General features: G+C 44.9%; 1 protein-coding gene across 3 annotated transcripts in view; it reads right to left on the reverse strand.

Annotated features, from left to right (window-relative positions):
• DYRK4 (dual specificity tyrosine phosphorylation regulated kinase 4) overlaps positions 1-18,159 on the reverse strand; it is a 51,653-nt gene that overhangs the window by 5,110 nt on the left and 28,384 nt on the right. For all 3 annotated transcript variants that reach the window (XM_079975139.1, XM_079975138.1, XM_079975140.1), the window contains 8 exons: positions 16,228-16,391; positions 15,037-15,173; positions 13,806-13,946; positions 11,271-11,409; positions 8,462-8,549; positions 5,845-6,017; positions 3,116-3,176; positions 637-766 (listed from right to left, as the gene is read on the reverse strand). In XM_079975139.1, coding sequence (XP_079831265.1) covers positions 637-766; positions 3,116-3,176; positions 5,845-6,017; positions 8,462-8,549; positions 11,271-11,409; positions 13,806-13,946; positions 15,037-15,173; positions 16,228-16,391 — 1,033 coding nt within the window. The remainder of the gene's footprint in view (positions 1-636; positions 767-3,115; positions 3,177-5,844; positions 6,018-8,461; positions 8,550-11,270; positions 11,410-13,805; positions 13,947-15,036; positions 15,174-16,227; positions 16,392-18,159) is intronic.

Consider the following 18,159-nt stretch of genomic DNA (forward strand, 5'->3'; position numbering starts at 1 on the left):
CGGCTTTAAAATGGAAACTGAACCTCAATAAAGACTTTTGTACATAACTACAGCCTAGCGTTGGTCCTCTGTGAGCTGGGACCTGGAGGCAGCTCTGACATCATGTCTTTAAATCTGCCAATTCAGCTCACATGCTGACTGTGATCCCATCTAGTATCGCCCTAACCTAGTGGTTTTAAAACTTGTCTATCAACGAACCTCTTCCCTGCATGTCTGCCATGGGGCCCAAGCAAGTTTATGGAAAACATAGATAGGATAACTCTCCATTAGCGCATGGTGTGAACCAGCCACTTGGAACACGTCCAATATGTTCTTTAAAGTTGCACATTCTTTGGGGAGATAATGCAGGGGTAGCCAAGCTGCCTTTCAGGAAAGTTTGTTCACCATGACTGATATACTAACTGAGAAACCTCTGACAAACTTCCAAAGAACTCCTGGAGTGCCGTGTGAAATACGCTGCTTCCTTCCGCAAAACATTTTCATTACATACTCTGGCAATATGGGGAATTAGCAGATCAAAATAAACATTGCTACCATAACTGAGCTCCAGACATTTAACCAACACTTAAGGACAGAAAAGCAGGATTTAAGAGCCTATATATATGCAATGGGCAAAACAAATGAAAGGTATCTTACACAAGGCACTTTTTCAGAAAATCCAGAAATGCACCATCGTATGTTTTCAATACAGCGCTCAGTTCCCTGGTGTTCGGGTTTCTTATTCTCCCCCTACTATTTGTAAGATTCTTTGGAGTACCGCTGGAATCTTTAAAACAGAAAAGCAACATTTTAAAACTGTATACACATTTGCATAATATTTAAAGTTTTGATGCTGGAAGGGTAAGTCCACAGAAGACTTAAGTCTGCCCAGATAATATTTATTTAGAACAGGGATGTCCAGCGTTGTAATGTTGGGATCCACCCTATTCAATTGGAAGTGCATTTTGCCATAAAAACCGATTCCTGTAGCAAATGACCCCAGGTGCAACTTTGCTTAATTCACATGTACAGAAAAATACCTTACAGTGCAGAGCTTACATGAAGCTTTTTGCTCTGTGGGTAAACTTAAAACCCACCTTGATTAAAAGATTAGAAGAACCATCAGAGACCTGGGAAGATTTTGGCAGCACGACATCTGACTTTTAGACTAACAGTTTGCATCCCTGATCCAGAAGAGTGCCAATGTTGTTCACAAAACCAGTAATTTTCACTCTAAGAAAAACCTCTCAGAGATTAACGATTTAGTGCTTGAATATTTATGTATTGCAGCCAAAAGCTGCAACAAAAGCCTCAAGCAAATGAATAAATACTTAAAACACATCTCACCTTTCCATCTCTTCAAGGTGATTTACAATTCAGAATAAAACAATTACATTCAAAGCCACATTTTTTAAAAAAAAAAAACCCCAACCATCGGTCTAAATGTATTACGACAAAGGAAATTCAGTGCAACAGTAAACTAGCAATAGATACTTTATTATTGCTTTCCAAAAGCACAAGAGAGTAATTTGGTGCCTAAAGATAAAATAAATGATATTTCTGGGAGGCCTATTCCACAATCCACAAGGCCAACACAGAAATGCTTGATCCCCAGCCCATGTAATGCTTGAAGGGGCACCTGGAGTAGAGCCTAAGGAGATTTTAGAGGGCAACCACGTTTATATGGGAGCAGGCAGTTCTTCTGATTCCCTGGGCTCCTGGGTGCAGTAAGAGGTACTTTGAATTCAACCTGGAAATGCACTAGAATAGGAAGGGAGCAACTGGTTTTCTGTGGGAAATTTGTGTTCCAATACTAGGACATGGCTTTTATTGGAAATGGCGGACCTTGTTTTGGAAACCCCACTAAATTAGTAGCAAAATACTAATTTTATTTTATTGTAAGATAAAATACCTGGATAACTCTGGCAAATACAGCAACAATTAAAAGATTAAATATCCATCCTTGAGGGAAATGACGAAGGTATTTTAGGTACTCCCATCCAAGAAGAAAATGCTGAGTTGAACTATAAATGAATACTGTTTAGATGTTTGTGTCATGAAGGCAAAAAATAATAATCCAGGGGTGAGATTGCTGGTTGAAGTGAAGGGGGGCTGGAGCAGGGTTTCTGTATGTGTGGATAGTAATGCAGACTCTCAAATAGAGAGACAGCAAATAAATACTATTTAATTTGTGGAAGGGGTATTAATTTATAAACTGACTTAATTAAAGCAACTGCCTATAGTATTATGGAACATATAATATAGAAAGTTTTTAAAACAAACACCATTCTTCTTCTCTGTGCCATTTCTGTGTGCTGCGTGGGCAGATACCGTACTTTTTGCACCATAACACTCACTTTTTTCCTCCTAGAAAGTAAGGGGAAATGTCTGTGCGTGTTATGGAGCGAACGCCTGCGGGTGGCGGGGGGGATCTGCTGCAGTCGTGAGCAGAGGATCCATGGTTCCTCTTCCTTCCCTCCTCCATGGTTACAAAGCATGGATCCACATGGATCCTCAGGATTTTTGCATTGGGCTACTCCAAACTCACTGTCAGATCACATGTCTGTGGCCACAGCATGAACCACAAAAATCATATATCCACTATTTTGTTTAGAATCTTTTTTTTTCTTGTTTTCCTCCTCTAAAAACTATGTGCGTGTTATGGTCTGGTGCGTGTTATAGAGCAAAAAATACGGTAATTTACATTAGAGTTGACACTAGCCGCAACATTTTCAAGCTATAGCGTGATATTTTTCGGCTTGACAGACCAAAGCATGGCAACAGAGTCAACATGCCCACTATAGTCCGAGCCCAAACTGCAAAAGCAGGCTAAGCATCAGCCCAAACTCAGATGGTGTGATAAGAACGAGCACTAAATGAATGTAGACAAGCTGCAAGACCAATCCCTAGTCTGCACTGCTCTTGATTCCAAGGAAATGAAACCGAAGGCGTGTGCTAGCACCCTTGAAATCTCCGCCACTCAGAGGCTGGGGTGTGTATCTAGAGCAAATAAATATGCATTGTGATCCCTCTTGCACAAAGCACCATACAATATGAAGGTCTTTCTTCCACAAATGCCCTATCCACCATAATGATGGGCACTATGCGAGTAAGTCAATAACAAAAAGGGACTTACCAAAGAACGTTCGTCTTCTTGATGCACTCTGAATGAAATCAGCTGGTGGAAGACCTAGTATCTTTAACACACAAAAAAGTTAGCCTGAAGAGCACCTCTGTTAAGTATTGTCAGGGGTTCAGGAGCAGAAGCACAGGGAAGAGGGGAGATGGAGAGCGAAGGGGAAGAATCTGAGGGCAGCGTAGGAGAAGATGACAGTGGCCCAAGAGATTCCATGAGCCTCTCCAGCGAATCGGAAGATTCACAGAAGGGGGCGCCGGTGGCCAGGGCAAGGGGGGTCCCAAGGGGGACACCCCAGAAGCAAGGGGCCAGCGGGGACTCCCAGAGCAGCAGTTGGAAATCAGGACCAGCTTCCCCACCAGAGCATAGTGGGGGGGAAGAGTCACAGGTATCGGGAGTAGCGTCTCCCCCAGCAGGGAGAGGAGAGGAGTCAGGGCTGACCACGCCTCCATCGGAGAGTCAGACAACGGAGGGGAGGTCAGATCCGGCCAGTATCCCGGAAGAGGGAAGCAGTGACAGAAGTAGTGTAACGGTCAGGAGGAAGGTCACTGGGTTGGCGCGAGAGGCAAGTTCAAATGTACAGGAGCGTGGGACAGCAGAGAATGAGGATTGGGAACCGGGTCCTAAAGCCCGCCGGAGGGAGGGGGAGGAGCTAAGCGACTCAGCGTCAGAGGAGTCCAGAAAGGGGAATGCCCCAGCGGGCAGGAGGACCCAGAGGAGAAGAGAGCAGCGAAAAAGGTGGAGCAGGGCTAGGATCTTAAACTGGTGTAAGAGGGGAGGAGATTCAGACGGGACTTCGCCGATCTAGGGTTTAAGATGTAGGGCTGCGCGCTGCGGCTTTGAAATGGAAATTGAACTTCAATAAAGACTTTTGTACATTACGACAGCCTAGCGTTGGTCCTCTGTGAGCTGGGACCTAGAGGCAGCTCTGACAAGTACGTATATAACAAATTAATGGTCTTACACCTTTAACATGAAGGACATGTTGATATAATGGCTGAGCTCTTTTTTTATTCTACCGCAGAGTCAGTTGAAAAGAGGGGGAAACTACCACAAACAGTAAAAATAAATGTTCTGAGGAACTCATCAATGGTTCCAATCTAACTGGTGGTTTCTACCTGTACTGGAGCTGATACTCCTCAACACTGTTATCAACGCCTAAAAATGAAAGTTATGCCTGGCACAAAACTGGGAGGGAGAACTAACGTATCAGGAGACGGAAATAAAGTTCAAAACTATATTAAAAAAACTGGGCTGGAACTAATAAAATCTCTGTACATCTAAATCAATTTAGAAACTGACTTTTATAATCAAATGAGAGAGTATCTGTTAAATGGTACATTTTGAATTTCATGTTCTTCACAAGGAGTGCTGCCCTCCTTTTTCTGGGTCAACTCTATGGGCCTGTTGCATGCCATAAAGGGGCTTTTAATACTTGGAAGTTAGAGTGTTTAAATCACTTCACACCCACAATCTTCTTGTAATCATTGAAACACCCAACAAGTCTGTGTTATTATCCCACATTTCAATTTCCCATCACTGGGTGGTATTTTGGTCTTTGTGTTCTGGGTTGTATGAGTTCCTGTGGGGATATTAAACATTTTACAGGCACTCTAATGCCAGTGTAATGCCACTTGTATGCAAGTCATTTCTGAAATGCAACATTTTATTTCATAAGGACGTATTTTGTACAGAAAACAATTGTGTGTGTGCATCTTCGGAGACATACGCTAGCTAATTTGTGTTTAAAATGTTTGTGGTAGACATAATTTTTGTTTGACACATTGAATTCCTCAGACTTTAACAGAGGAGCACGGATAAAATTCACAGGTAATGAAAGAGATGCCTTCATTTCATGCGAACAAGCATGACTGAAACCTGGTGAGATGAGGGTGAGAACCTGTTCAAAAGGCATGGATCAAACAGAAAGGAGGAGGAGTAGTGTTACATGTAAATGATGTGTATGCCTGGAAGGACATTCATGACTTGGAGCATGGAAGGTGGGTTGAGAGTATGGGGGGGGGGGATTGTTGGAGAGGGTATGAACTGTGACCACACTTCCATGGGGTTGTGTCTCTGGAAGATTAAACCTCTGCATGGCATCTGATTCACAGTTGGAGGACCGATTGTCCCACCCCCTGGCTTTTTGCAGGAAACCCCAAGAGCATCTCTCACAGATGGCTGTCCAGCCGCCGAAGACCTCCATTTAGGGAGACTGCAGCACCTCTCAAGAGAATTGTTCCCATTGCCAAATGCTGTTACCTTTAAGAAGTTTCTCCTGATAGTCAGCTGAGATCTACCCTCCTGTACCTTAAGTCCACTAGACCTAATCTTGCCTTCTGGAGTAGTAGGCAACAAGTCCTTGCTGTTTTCCATGTAAAACCCTTTCAGATATCTGAAGAATGCTATCACCTCAGCCTTGTCTTCTCCAGGAGAAATCAGCCCAACCTTCTTTCAACCTTCCATATTTGTTGTCCTGCTCTGAACACTCCCAACATCTACATATCCTTCTAAAAGTGCACAGTTTTCCAGATGAAGCTGAACTAGTGAGGAATAAAGTGGAACTTTATGTGACAAATCTTAGAGGAGTTTTAAAAACTACTTGCGATGTTGCAAGAAAGAAAGAAATCCCCTTTGTGAGCATGCGTAAGTTCCTGTGTATAGCTAAACTTGTTCTTTAGAGCCTGGGTTGTTTCTGCACACCTGCTAGTATTAAAATCAGAAGTTACCTCCATAATGCATGCAAGCTGCTCCACTTCATTCTCCCCAGGAAAAAGTGGATACCCTGTGTAGAGTTCAGCCATAATGCACCCTAAGCTCCACATGTCAATAGGGGTTGCATAGGGGTGACCAAGAATCACTTCTGGGGAACGATAAAATCGACTCTGGACATACGTATACACTGGAATAAAAAGGCAGGAAAAAAACATTGGACGTGTAAATTATCTCCTCTTCCATTGCCACCGATCCTCGCCTCGATGCAAGTCCCTGAGCTCCTTATCTTAAGTCCCATCATTTTGGTCTTGACCAGAGGTTTCCAACCAATTTGAGTCCAAGGCTCCCTTGACCAACTACATTCTTTCTGCAGTCTATTTATTTATATATACCGTATGTTTCTAGAAGACAGCGTGTTGAACTATCAATATAGCGAAAGTTGATATTCTAGCTCACAGGTTTTCAACCTTTTTGGGTCCATGGTTCACTTGACCAACTACATTCTTTCTGCGGCAACCCTGTGGGGCTCAGGAGCCCCTTGACTGCAGAGCTGGCAGCCTCTCACTCCTTTTTGAACACCCTCCCTTATGGAGTGTTCCCTCAGCCTCTTCTCCCCTCTCTCTGGGAGTCCTCTGGGCAACAGCCACCACCGACCCTGGTCTCTGAGCTGCCCCATCCACCGCAAAGAGAGGTACCGCCTCACAATGCCCCTCAGGAATTTGGGAAGAGGATGCCCCCAGCCTCAGGGGTCCAACAGAGACTGGTCAAAGGTGAACATGAGGCCTGGGTAGGCAGCCATGGGCGCTGCCTAGCCTGCATGGTGGAAAAACTGCCCTTCAGCGCCGGGAAATCCGCTCCGCTTCCCAGTGGGGAGGAGTTGCAGTGGACCACGTGACCACCCGCTCCCCTCCAGGGGCAGGGGACAAAGTCCCGTGTCCCCCGGAGGTTCCCAGCCATGTCATTTGTCTGCCAGCCAATTCGCTGGCTGGGGGGGGGGGCGGCCCACATTTGAACTGAGGCGTGAGCCGGATTGGAGAGTGTGTGAAGGGTTGGTTGCAGGTGTGAGAGTATTTGGTGGCGAGCCTTGGGCTCGTGTGGCAGTTAGGCATTGGTTTGAAGAAGAGTTTGGATTTGATATCCCACTTTATCACTACCCAAAGGAGTCTCAAAGCGGCTAACATTCTCCTTTCCCTTCCTCCCCCACAACAAACACTCTGTGAGGTGCGTGAGGCTGAGAGACTTCAGAGAAGTGTGACTAGCCCAAGGTCACCCAGCAGCTGCATGTGGAGGAGCGAGGAAGCGAACCCGGTTCACCAGATTACGAGTCTACCACTCTTAACCACTACACCACACAGGCTCTGGGGGAGGGGAGGTGTGGCCATCACCTGCCCCTCCAAGCTTAAGGGTATTCCGTTAAAGGAATCCGGGGTGTGGATCTTGTCCAAAGTCCAGGACTGGGCTAGGGCCATGCCACGACCTAATGGGAGCTCCGAGTTGGTTTGCATCAACGGGGCTCCCCCTACTGGTGATTGACCCTTACTGGACTCCCAGCATGACAGGCAGGAGTCAAAACAAAATAAAAAAATTCCTTCCAGTAGCACCTTAAAGACCAACTAAGTTAGTTCTTGGTATGAGCTTTCGTGTGCATGCACACTTCTTCAGATACACTGAAACAGAAGTCACCAGAGCCTTCTATATAGTGAGAAGGTGGGGAGGGGTATTACTCAGAAGGGTGGTGGGATTGGGTGATTGGCAGATAGCTGTGATGAGCCTGTTGACGACTCTTAACAACTGCAATAGGTTTTACAGGAAAAAGCAAGGGGTGAGAAGGTGAAAAATGGCTTTGTCATGTATAATGAGATAAGAATCCAGTGTCTTTGTTCAGACCAGGTCTCTCCATGGTTTTAAACACGGCTACCTATCTGTAACTGGAACTATGGAAGGCAGGAGTCAGAAATAGTTGGGTCAATTCCAATGCCTAAGCCAATACCACTCACATTCTGTAACCAATAAAGTTGTGGCCTAAATTTGCCCAATAACATTAACTTAATATCTGTGTCCTTGTGTCTTATTCATCAACGAGGGGGTGGTCTCAGGGTCTTGACACGCAACTCAGCTTCCAGGCAGGCTCTGCACACAGTAAGCACAAGAAAGGCTTGCGGAACACCTGCTTGCCAGGTATCCCACTAGTTTGTCCATTCCCAACTGCAAGGACTGGCGGACTGGCTGGCTGGGCACCCTGGCCCACTGGCTTGCTTGCTTACTCCAAGGCCGCCTCCGCTCCCGGCACTCTCCGTCCCCCGGGCAGCCCCAGAGGCACCATTCAGCTGAGAAACTTATAGCCAGGGCTGCTGCAACAAACAGCCATGCAAGCCAATGGGGGACAGAGATGTGAAAGGGCATCAGAGGAAGGAGGGAAGGAAAGAGGGACAGAGGCCAGTGTTGATTTCCCTTTTTACTTTGAAAAACGATTTTAAAAATTCATTGTGCCTTTGTTTCTTACTCCCTTGTGAGCTGCCCCAGGATTATAAATTTATACTGAAGATGTGGAATATGAAGTATATAAGTAAATAAATCAAAAATTAAGAAATCTAATAAAGAAAATTACATCTACTTGACTTTTCTGCAAACCTCTTTGGTGTTCATAGCAGCTTGATCCAAAGTCGATAACTTTAAATGAAACCTGCCCAGGTTGGGGTTGGTTTATTAATATGTTCTCCTAAAATGAGGGAAAGCAAAGAAGGGGGAGAGAAAATATCAACACACATCTATCAGGTTAGCAGACTAATGGCAGAAACATTTTTACAGAGGAAAAACAACCAGCCTGCAAATATATGGTGGTGTCTGGTGAGAAATGCCAGCATCTTTGACCTCCTCTTTTAGGTGTGACTTAATTTGTGGATGGAGTGCTCATATAGGAACGCAAAGGTCATTCATTTGCTGATATATCAGCAAGAACTAAAACAATGCTTATAAATTATAGGTTGCCATTTTGCAGAAGTATTGACCATTCCCTAGCACGTGGGTAGGCAAATTAAGGCCCGGGGGCTGGATCCGGCCCAATCGCCTTCTAAATCCAACCTGCAGACGGTCCGGGAATCAGCGTGTCTTTACATGAGTAGAATGAGTCCTTTTATTTAAAATGCATCTCTGGGTTATTTGTGGGGCCTGCCTGGTGTTTTTACATGAGTAGAATGTGTGTTTTTATTTAGAATGCATCTCTGGGTTATTTGTGGGGCATAGGAATTTGTTCATTCCCGCCCCCCCCCCAAAAAAAAAGAGGGGCCACATAAACCTGCTGGGCCAATCTGGGAAGGAATTAGAAAAGCCTTCCTTTATGGGGGTCATTGCCACCAACTTCAGATCTCAGTTCTCTAACATTGAGCATACAGAACCCTGCATGAACAAATATGCATTTTTTAAATACACCGAATGGCACATTTAAGCCAGGCTAAGGGTGGCAGCAGACCAATTACAAGGGAAAGTACTTTTAATATAGACAGTGTCTCATAGAAAACAGGCCTTAATCAGGAGCCTGTACTAGAGGAAACTGAAATAAGCATCATATCTCTAACATAAACTAATCCTTTGGTGTATATATTTGGTCATTTGGAAAATTCACTGAATGGTTAAAGCTTTCCAAACATCACTGCTCCATCAACATAAAACAGCTATTGTGATGTTGAACGCTTAACCATATGAGAGTCATCTATACCTCAAGATTTCATCACTTCCTTTTACTTTCAATGAGGTCTAGTCAAGCTAGGTAAAAGGTAAAGGGACCCCTGACTATTAGGTCCAGTTGTGACCGACTCTGGGGTTGCGGCGCTCATCTCGCTTTACTGGCCGAGGGAGCAGGCGTACAGCTTCCGGGTCATGTGGCCAGCATGACTAAGCCGCTTCTGGCAAACCAGAGCAGCGCACGGAAACACCGTTTACCTTCCCGCCGGAGCGGTACCTATTTAACTACTTGCACTTTAACGTGCTTTCAAACTGCTAGGTGGGCAGGAGCAGGGATCGAGCAACGGGAGCTCACCCTGTCACGAGGATTCGAACCACTGACCTTCTGATCAGTAAGTACTAGGCTCTGTGGTTTAACCCACAGTGCTACCCGCGTCCCTTGGGTAGACCCGCATCCACCCAATGAGGTCTAGTCAAGCTAGACATAACATTAAATAGTGACAATGGGAGTTTTCCTTCCAATGCAAATAGCAGTTCAGAGGAACAAATATTTTTGCAAGGATAGAAATCAAGAAGATAAAGATAAACTCCCCTTTGCTACTTGCAGCAGTTATCACCCCTAGCACCTATTTGCATTTTTTTTTAAAGTGCATGTTAAATGCAAATACACACATAATGTCCCATTTTGTTAGGACCTAACTGACCCCATTCATTGAAATGAACTCATTACACAGAAATACACACACACACACACACACACACACACACACACACGGGGGGGAGTACTCAAATGCCATAGACTTAACCTCCATTTTGCAGTAGGGAGGCATGTTCTCAGTGTGGCTAACTAACCCACCCTTCTCTGACCTGGTCTCTGCCCTTCTGAGCCAAGCATTCAAAGGTGCTAGGTTAGGGGTCAGCAAACCTTTTCAGCAGGGGGCCGGCCCACTGTCCCTCAGACCTTGTGGGGGGCTGGACTATTTTTGGGGGGGGGTGAACGAATTCCTATGCCCCACAAATAACCCAGAGATGCATTCTAAATAAAAGCACACATTCTACTCATGTAAAAACACCAGGCAGGCCCCACAAATAACCCAGAGATGCATTCTAAATAAAAGGACACATTCTACTCATGTAAGACACAGAATATGAAACAACACAGTTTAAGGGGGGAGAAATGTTTACATATTTTTCTACTCCTTGGTGTAAATAACAATCCATAATGTGCATGAGAGTTAAAAATTAGCCACTGACAAGGGGCCCAGAAGATCTCAAGTGAGGGAGAGAAAAATAATGTTATGCAATTTTGGGAACAATAATCTTTAGTCTTGTCTAAAGACTTGGACTAGAGGGGCACGGGTGGTGCTGTGGTTTAAACCACTGTGCCGCTTGGACTTGCTGATCGGAAGTTCGGCGGTTCGAATCCCCACGATGGGGTGAGCTCCCATTGCTCAGTCACCAGCTCCTGCCAACCTAGCAGTTCGAAAGCACACAGTGCAAGTAGATAAATAGGTATCGCTGCGGCGGGAAGGTAAACAGCATTTTTGTGCGCTGCTCTGGTTTGCCTCATGACCCGGAAAAACTGTCTGTGGAAGCAGACAAACGCCGGCTCCCTCGACCTGTAAAGCGAGATGAGTGCCGCAATGCCAGAGTCGTTCGTGACTGGACTTAACTGTCAGGGGTCCCTTTACCTTTAAAGACTTGGACTATGCTTCATTACACAAAATCTGCAGTGATATATAAAAATGGTTGTACTTACAGGCTTTAGATCACAGTGAATAATCTTTTCTGTGTACAACAACTGTAAGCATCTTAATATACAGAGGGTGAATCTACGAATCAAACCCAGTGTAAAACCTTGGAAATTATTTTTCTTGATTAGTTCATACAAATTTATACTGCGGGATGAGAAGGGGAAAAAAATTACACATTATACTGTGAACAGTTTTAAACGGCAGAAAATATATAGTCCTTTATTCTACTTCTGACTGAAAGGATAAAATCTGAACACAAGGCACTTAAGTCCAAGACCATGTCAGAATATTTACATCCTTCAGAGAAAAAGTATGGCTATCTAGTTACCTCATAATAGTTTCAGCATCTCTAATGGCAGCTGCTGAGCACTGTGATCAATGAAGCACAGAAGCTAATGATGAATGGAGTAAAAACTGAAATGGGCAGTTACCATGCATTAAAGCTTTTCAAATGCCTGGATAGGTCCCCTTAATGACTTCTGATTTTTGTATAATTTATTTATTAAATTTTCACCCTGATCTTCCTTCCAAAGAAGCCCATGGCTGTAAATACCGTATTTTTCACCCTATAGGAGGCACTTTTTCCCCTCCAAAAATGAAGGGGAAATGTGTGTGCGTCCTATGTGGCGAATGCAGGCTTTCGCTGAAGCCTGGAGAAAGAGAGGGGTCAGTGCGCACTGACCCCTCTTGCTCTCCAGGCTTCAGGAAGCTATCCGCAAGCCTTGCAAGCCCGGCGGGAGTTCCCACGGGCTCGCAAGGCTTGCGGGCAGGAGCCTGCAGCCCGAAGCACGGGGCGCCCTCCGGAGGGCGCCCCGTGCTTCGCGCAGGTGTCCTTCTCCCCAACGCCAGCCCCACAAGCTCGGGGGACAGCGGGGAGGTGCAGCGCGCCTTCCCGCTGTTCCCCGACCTGGTTTGGAAGCTGCCAGCCCCACAAGCTCGGGGGACAGATATCCACAAGCCTGGGGAGACTGGCGGGAGTTCCCGCCGGGCTCCCTAGGCTTGCGGATAGCAGCCTGTTCTGGGGGCTGGGGTCGGGGAAAGCTCGGGCATCCCATGCCCCAGCCCTGCGCCTGGGGGAAAAATATTTTCCCCCCTTTATTTCCCCCCCAAAAAACTAGGTGCGTCCTATGGGCTGGTGCGTCCTATAGGGCGAAAAATACGGTACTTTGAAAGTTTCATCAAAAAAGATCACTTCCAAGGGATGCAACACTGGAACACCATAAATATCTTCCCGATAGGAAATTAGTTCTACCATACCAAAGCAAACCATACCAGAACAGCTTGGGTTCTCAGATGACAGAAAACCACCATCTTTCATTATGGTTATTTAAAAGAATAGAACCGTAGAAATGTGGAGCTGGGAGGGACCCGAAGGGTATCTAGTAAAATGCAGGAATCCCGACAAAAGGATCTATGTCAGATGGCCATCGAACCTCTGCTTAAAAACCTCCAGTATCAACTTCAAATCATTATCTTATGTGTATTCATTTTAAAGACATAAAAGTTGGAGTTTCTAAATATTTTAAGTGCTCATAATACATGCATTCCAGTCTACACAAAAAGAAGAGGGACAGGAGGGAGGAATTAGATTGTTTTTTAGACTCTGGAAATAAATTTTGCATGATTTACCAGGAGCGACTGGAAATGCCAAAGATGGTGAGAACCTGTTTCAGCGACGGGATATGCCTCAGGCCAGGCTGCTCAGAAGCTAGTGAGGCCCTAGCCCTAGCCCCAGCCTACAAAGACACTGAGACCAGGCTGAACTCTGGGCATCTACAGTGTCTCTCAAAAGAACCCCCCTGGGGAAAGTGTATAGGAATCCTCAATTAAAGCCAAAGGTACTGCACTATTATGAACCTTGCTAATAACTGGCACTCACATTTGGGCCTATTCCCTATGGAACCCATGGATCAAGGGACATCCAATGGACTACTCCCTCAGGATTGGCACAATGAACGATGCTTGAATGACCAGGCTCCATATAAGGCAGTTTCATACGTTCGAAAATTGTAAGTGGCTCCGCAATATGCAACTAGATACAGAGCAATGATCAGATCTCCATTATACTGCTTAAAGAGATGTCTATGCTTGTGGAATGGAAATGTGAATACAGTGGTGCCTCGCAAGACGAAATTAATCCGTTCCGCGAGTCTCTTCATCTTGCGGTTTTTTCGTCTTGCGAAGCACGGCTATTAGCGGCTTAGCGGCTATTAGCGGTTTAGCGGCTTAGCGGCTATTAACGGCTTAGCAGCTTAGCGGCTATTAACGGCTTAGCGGCTTTAAGAAAAAGGAAACAAACTCGCGAGAACTCACAAGACGTTTCGCCGTGCGAAGCAAGCCCATAGGGAAATTCGTCTTGCGGAACGACTCAAAAAATGGAAAACTCTTTCGTCTTGCGCGTTTTTCGTCTTGCGAGGCATTCGTCTTGCGAGGTACCACTGTACTTAGTGATTGCTTCCCCTCCCATGCCCCCAATTTGGGCATAAATATACACAACGGTTTACATAATTGTTATTATAGATAAGGAAAAGTTGTCTTACCCTAACAGTTCAAAGGAAATGCAGAAATGATTACGGAAGTAAAAATATTCTTTCATGTGGACAACATTGTGAGCATTGTCTTCATCCTTTTGCCGTAGAGCATTGAGGATGCTGACTTCTACCAAGGCTTGATTATGAAATCTAAGTGCAACAGAAGGGTTTTGGTTTTCATTTTTTTACACAAGCTGAAGCTAGATCATTCCCGTGTGTTGTTGAAAATAGCACTTAAGGCAAATTACTCTTAGTGCAGGCACACTACACAAAATACAAAGCAGAATGTGACGTTTCTGTTAAGTTGTGGGTGAACATATCAGACGACACAGCGATTCTTCAAACAGCTCTTGTTTATTCAGAGGCCAGAACAGAACTGACTGAAGGGCACAGTCAGCCTGCTTATACAGTGGTGCCTCGCAAGACGAAATTAATTCGTTCCACGAGTTGCTTCGTCTTGCGATTTTTTCGTCTTGCGGAGCGCGGATTGCCCGGGTATTAACGGTTTTACGAAAAAGGAAGCAAACCCGCAAGACATTTTCATCTTGCGAAGCAAGCCCATAGGGAAATTCGTCTTGCAAAGCACCTCGAAAAACGGAAAACCCTTTCGTCTAGCGAGTTTTTCGTCTTGCGAGGCACCACTGTATAGAGCTCCAGTACAACGTTACTGTAGCAACTTTCTAAACTATCCAATCACTGAACGTCACTTTCGATCCTTCATTTGCATAAAAACTATCCAATCACTGAACGTCACTTTCGGTCCTTCATTTGCATAACTATCTACAGTATCCCCCTGCTGGCCCAGGGTGAGAACATAACAGTACATAACAGCTTCTATACTTGTCTGATCACAGGAGGGCTTGTCCCATGTGCACTATGCGTGTTCCTCATCATGTGTTTAGTGTGAAGTCCAGAGGGGGCTTCTAACCATGCCAAGCAGTTAGAAACCTCCCCAAGATCTTCACACCAAAACCAGCCCTCAAAACAACTTACAATTTTGAAAACCTGAATATGAATTTTGTTTGTTTAGTCAGAAAGCTGTAACAATAATTTCTTCAATTCTTGTTAGCTGAAAAAAATTGTACAGGTTTTCTGGCTAAACACTGATTACAACCACTCCCATCTTCTGCTAAAATAATAAAACAAATCACAATTAAATAAAAAAAAATTCTTTCTATTCAACTAACATCTAACATTGTGGTATCTTGATAAAGTTTACAAAACTTTTGACATACCGTACCTCTTTTTGTTCCTTATTATCTTCACTGCTACTTTTTCACCTGTCTTGTGGTCCAAACACTTCACAACATGCCCAAATGATCCTTTCCCAATAACAGCCAGTATTTCATATCTGTATGCGATATGATCACTTAGAACCTACACAAGGTGACAAAAAGTGGGAAGCAAAAGTAGTACATGCCCTTGTATCTCTGGTGCTAAAAGGACCTAGGGTCCTAGCAGATCACAAGCTGAACATGAATCAACAGTGCAATGCAGCAGTGAACACTATTCTAGGCTGCATCAACAGATGTCTAGTGTGCAGAAATAGTACCTCTCTCTTCTGTCACACCTGGAATTCTTTGTCAGGTTTTTAGCACTACAATTTCAGAAGGATATTGACAAGCTGGGATGTGTGCAGAGGAGGGTGACCAAGATGACCAGGTCTGGAACCTAAGCCGTATGAGGAGTGGTTGAGGGAACTGGGTATGTTTAGCCTGGATAAGAGGAGGTCGAGAGAAGATGTAATAGCCATCTTCAAATATCTCAAGAGCTGTCACGTGGAAGATGGAGCAAGCTTGTTTTCTCTTGCTCTGGTGGGTAGGACTCGAACCCATGGCTTCAAGTTAAACAAAGTAAATTCCGACAAAACATCAGAAAGAATTTCCTGACGGTAAGAGCTGTTTGACAGTGGAACAGACCCCCTTGGGAGCTGGTGGACTCTCCTTCTTTGAAAGTTTTTAAGCAGAGGTTAGATGGCCATCTGTCATGGATACTTTAGCTGAGATTCCTGCATCGCAGAGGGTTGGACTAGATGACTCTCGTGGTCCTTCCAACTCTACAGTTCTGTGATTCTGTGACTCCATAAACAAAACACAAGTGCATGTTCCATGCATTCATCACCCGGTGACACGTGGGTAGAAGGAACGCAGGGATTACAATAAAGACTCTGGCTCAGATTAAAGTCTTCCTCCTCATTTTAGATCAAAATCCAAGCTGAAGAAGAATATAGGGCTGTAAATGCTCATCTCATATTTGAGGTGAGCATTATGAGTCCCCAGTATTCATATTTCTGAGCCAGGATTTATTAAATGCAATGAGAAAATTACTCTTCACTTCCTCTCATTGGACAGCTCTTACAGAAGATGAACACCAATAGTTCTGCATTGTTTCCACAGTCACGGATGCCAAAGCAATACTGCACTTACGGTACCTTTTTGTAGGAGCCATGATCATCATCATAGGAACTGTTGTTCTCTGCATCAGGATAGCCTTCAATCTTTTTAGCTCCCAGTCCAAGAAACCACAGCTCTCTATATTCCTTAATCTCCCGCTGTTCATACGTTGTTAGCTGGTTTTTAAAATGTTTCAAGGCTTCTGATTTGGAGACAAAAATCAAACACTGAATATTGTGTTTATTTATTTATTGCACCTATATATTCTAACAAGGAACCCAAAGCAGCTCATGATTTAAATACTAAAGCAAACAAATTGTACAAAATATTGATGGACCAACTTCAGGAGCTGGTGGCAGTATCTTCCTGGCCTGGACGTCCCTTCTCTGCATTCACATAACTTAACCATCATGCAGGTAATAAATAACTCGTTTCCTCATTCTCCCCATCTCTCAGAATATGCTGTTTAAAGCAGTTCCCCAAAAATGCTGGTTATGGCTGCTGAGAGGTACAGAATAAAAACATATGGAGACCACAGCGTTAGAGGAGGCTAGTTTAATATTAGTGTCCCTGCATCAGTGAGCTCAGTAAAGGTAAAGGGACCCTTGGCCATTAGGTCCAGTCGCAGACGACTCTGGGGTTGCGGCGCTCATCTCGCTTTACTAGCCAAGGGAGCCGGCGTACAGCTTCCGTGGCCAGCATGACTAAGCCGCTTCTGGAGAACCAGAGCAGCGCACGCAAACGCCGTTTACCTTCCTGCCGGAGCAGTACCTATTTATCTACTTGCACGTTGACATGCTTTCAAACTGCTAGGTTGGCAGGAGCAGGGACCGAGAAATGGGAGCTCACCCTGTCACGGGGATTTGAACCACTGATCTTCTGATTGACAAGCCCTAGGCTCTGTGGTTTAACCCCCATCACCACCCACTATTATTATTATCCCTGTAGTGCAAATTGGAGTGGGAAACTGAAAGGCTGGCCTGAGATCTGCAAGTAAGTTCACAGTTGAGATGTGGTTTGAACCAGGGTTCCCCCCACCCCATTTTATAGCTTATATATTTACCCACTCCAAGTCTCATTCAAGCAAGTTTATGCTTAAAATTCTACAAGGCAGGCTTAAGCAGTATGTGGACCGAGAACTCCCAGAAGTGCAAGCTGGATTTCGAAGGGGCAGAGGAACCAGAGACCAAATTGCAAACATGTGCTGGATTATGGAGAAAGCTAGAGAGTTCCAGAAAAACATCTACTTCTGCTTTATTGACCATGCAAAAGCCTCTGACTGTGTCGACCACAGCAAACTATGGCAAGTTCTTAAAGAAATGGGAGTGCCTGATCACCACATCTGTCTCCTGAGAAATCTCTACGTGGGACAAGAAGCTACAGTTAGAATTGGATATGGAACAACTGATTGGTTCAAAATTGTGAAAGGTGTACGACAAGGCTGTATATTGTCTCCCTGTTATTTAACTTATATGCAGAATTCATCATGCGAAAGGCTGGGCTGGATGAATCCCAAGCCGGAATTAAGATGGCCTGAAGAAATATCAACAACCTCAGATATGCAGATAACACAACCTCGATGGCAGATAATGAGGAGAAATTAAAGAATCTTTTAATTAGGGTGAAATAGGAGAGCACAAAATATGGTCTGAAGCTCAACATCAAAAAAACTAAGATCATGGCCACTGGTCCCATCACCTCCTGGCAAAGACTCTCCTCCCTGAAAGAGAGGGGAGTGGTTATGGGCGGGAGCCTGAACACCGCCCCTAGCAGGGGGCGTAGCCCCCTGCCTCTAGCTCACCTGGCTGGCGCTCACGCCCCCCCCCGGTGGCCGTCCAACCAGGTGCCGTGGGGGGGCGTGTCCAGCAGCCTTGATGCCGCAGCGTCAGCCTCTCCCGGTGGGTAGGTTAGGCATTGGAATAATGTGCTGTGGTGTGTCGAAGTGCTAGGTGTGGCCATCGCCTATGCCT

The sequence above is a fragment of the Podarcis cretensis genome (genome assembly GCF_951804945.1).
Source record: "Podarcis cretensis genome assembly, chromosome: 5".
Taxonomy (NCBI): Eukaryota; Metazoa; Chordata; class Lepidosauria; order Squamata; family Lacertidae; genus Podarcis; species Podarcis cretensis.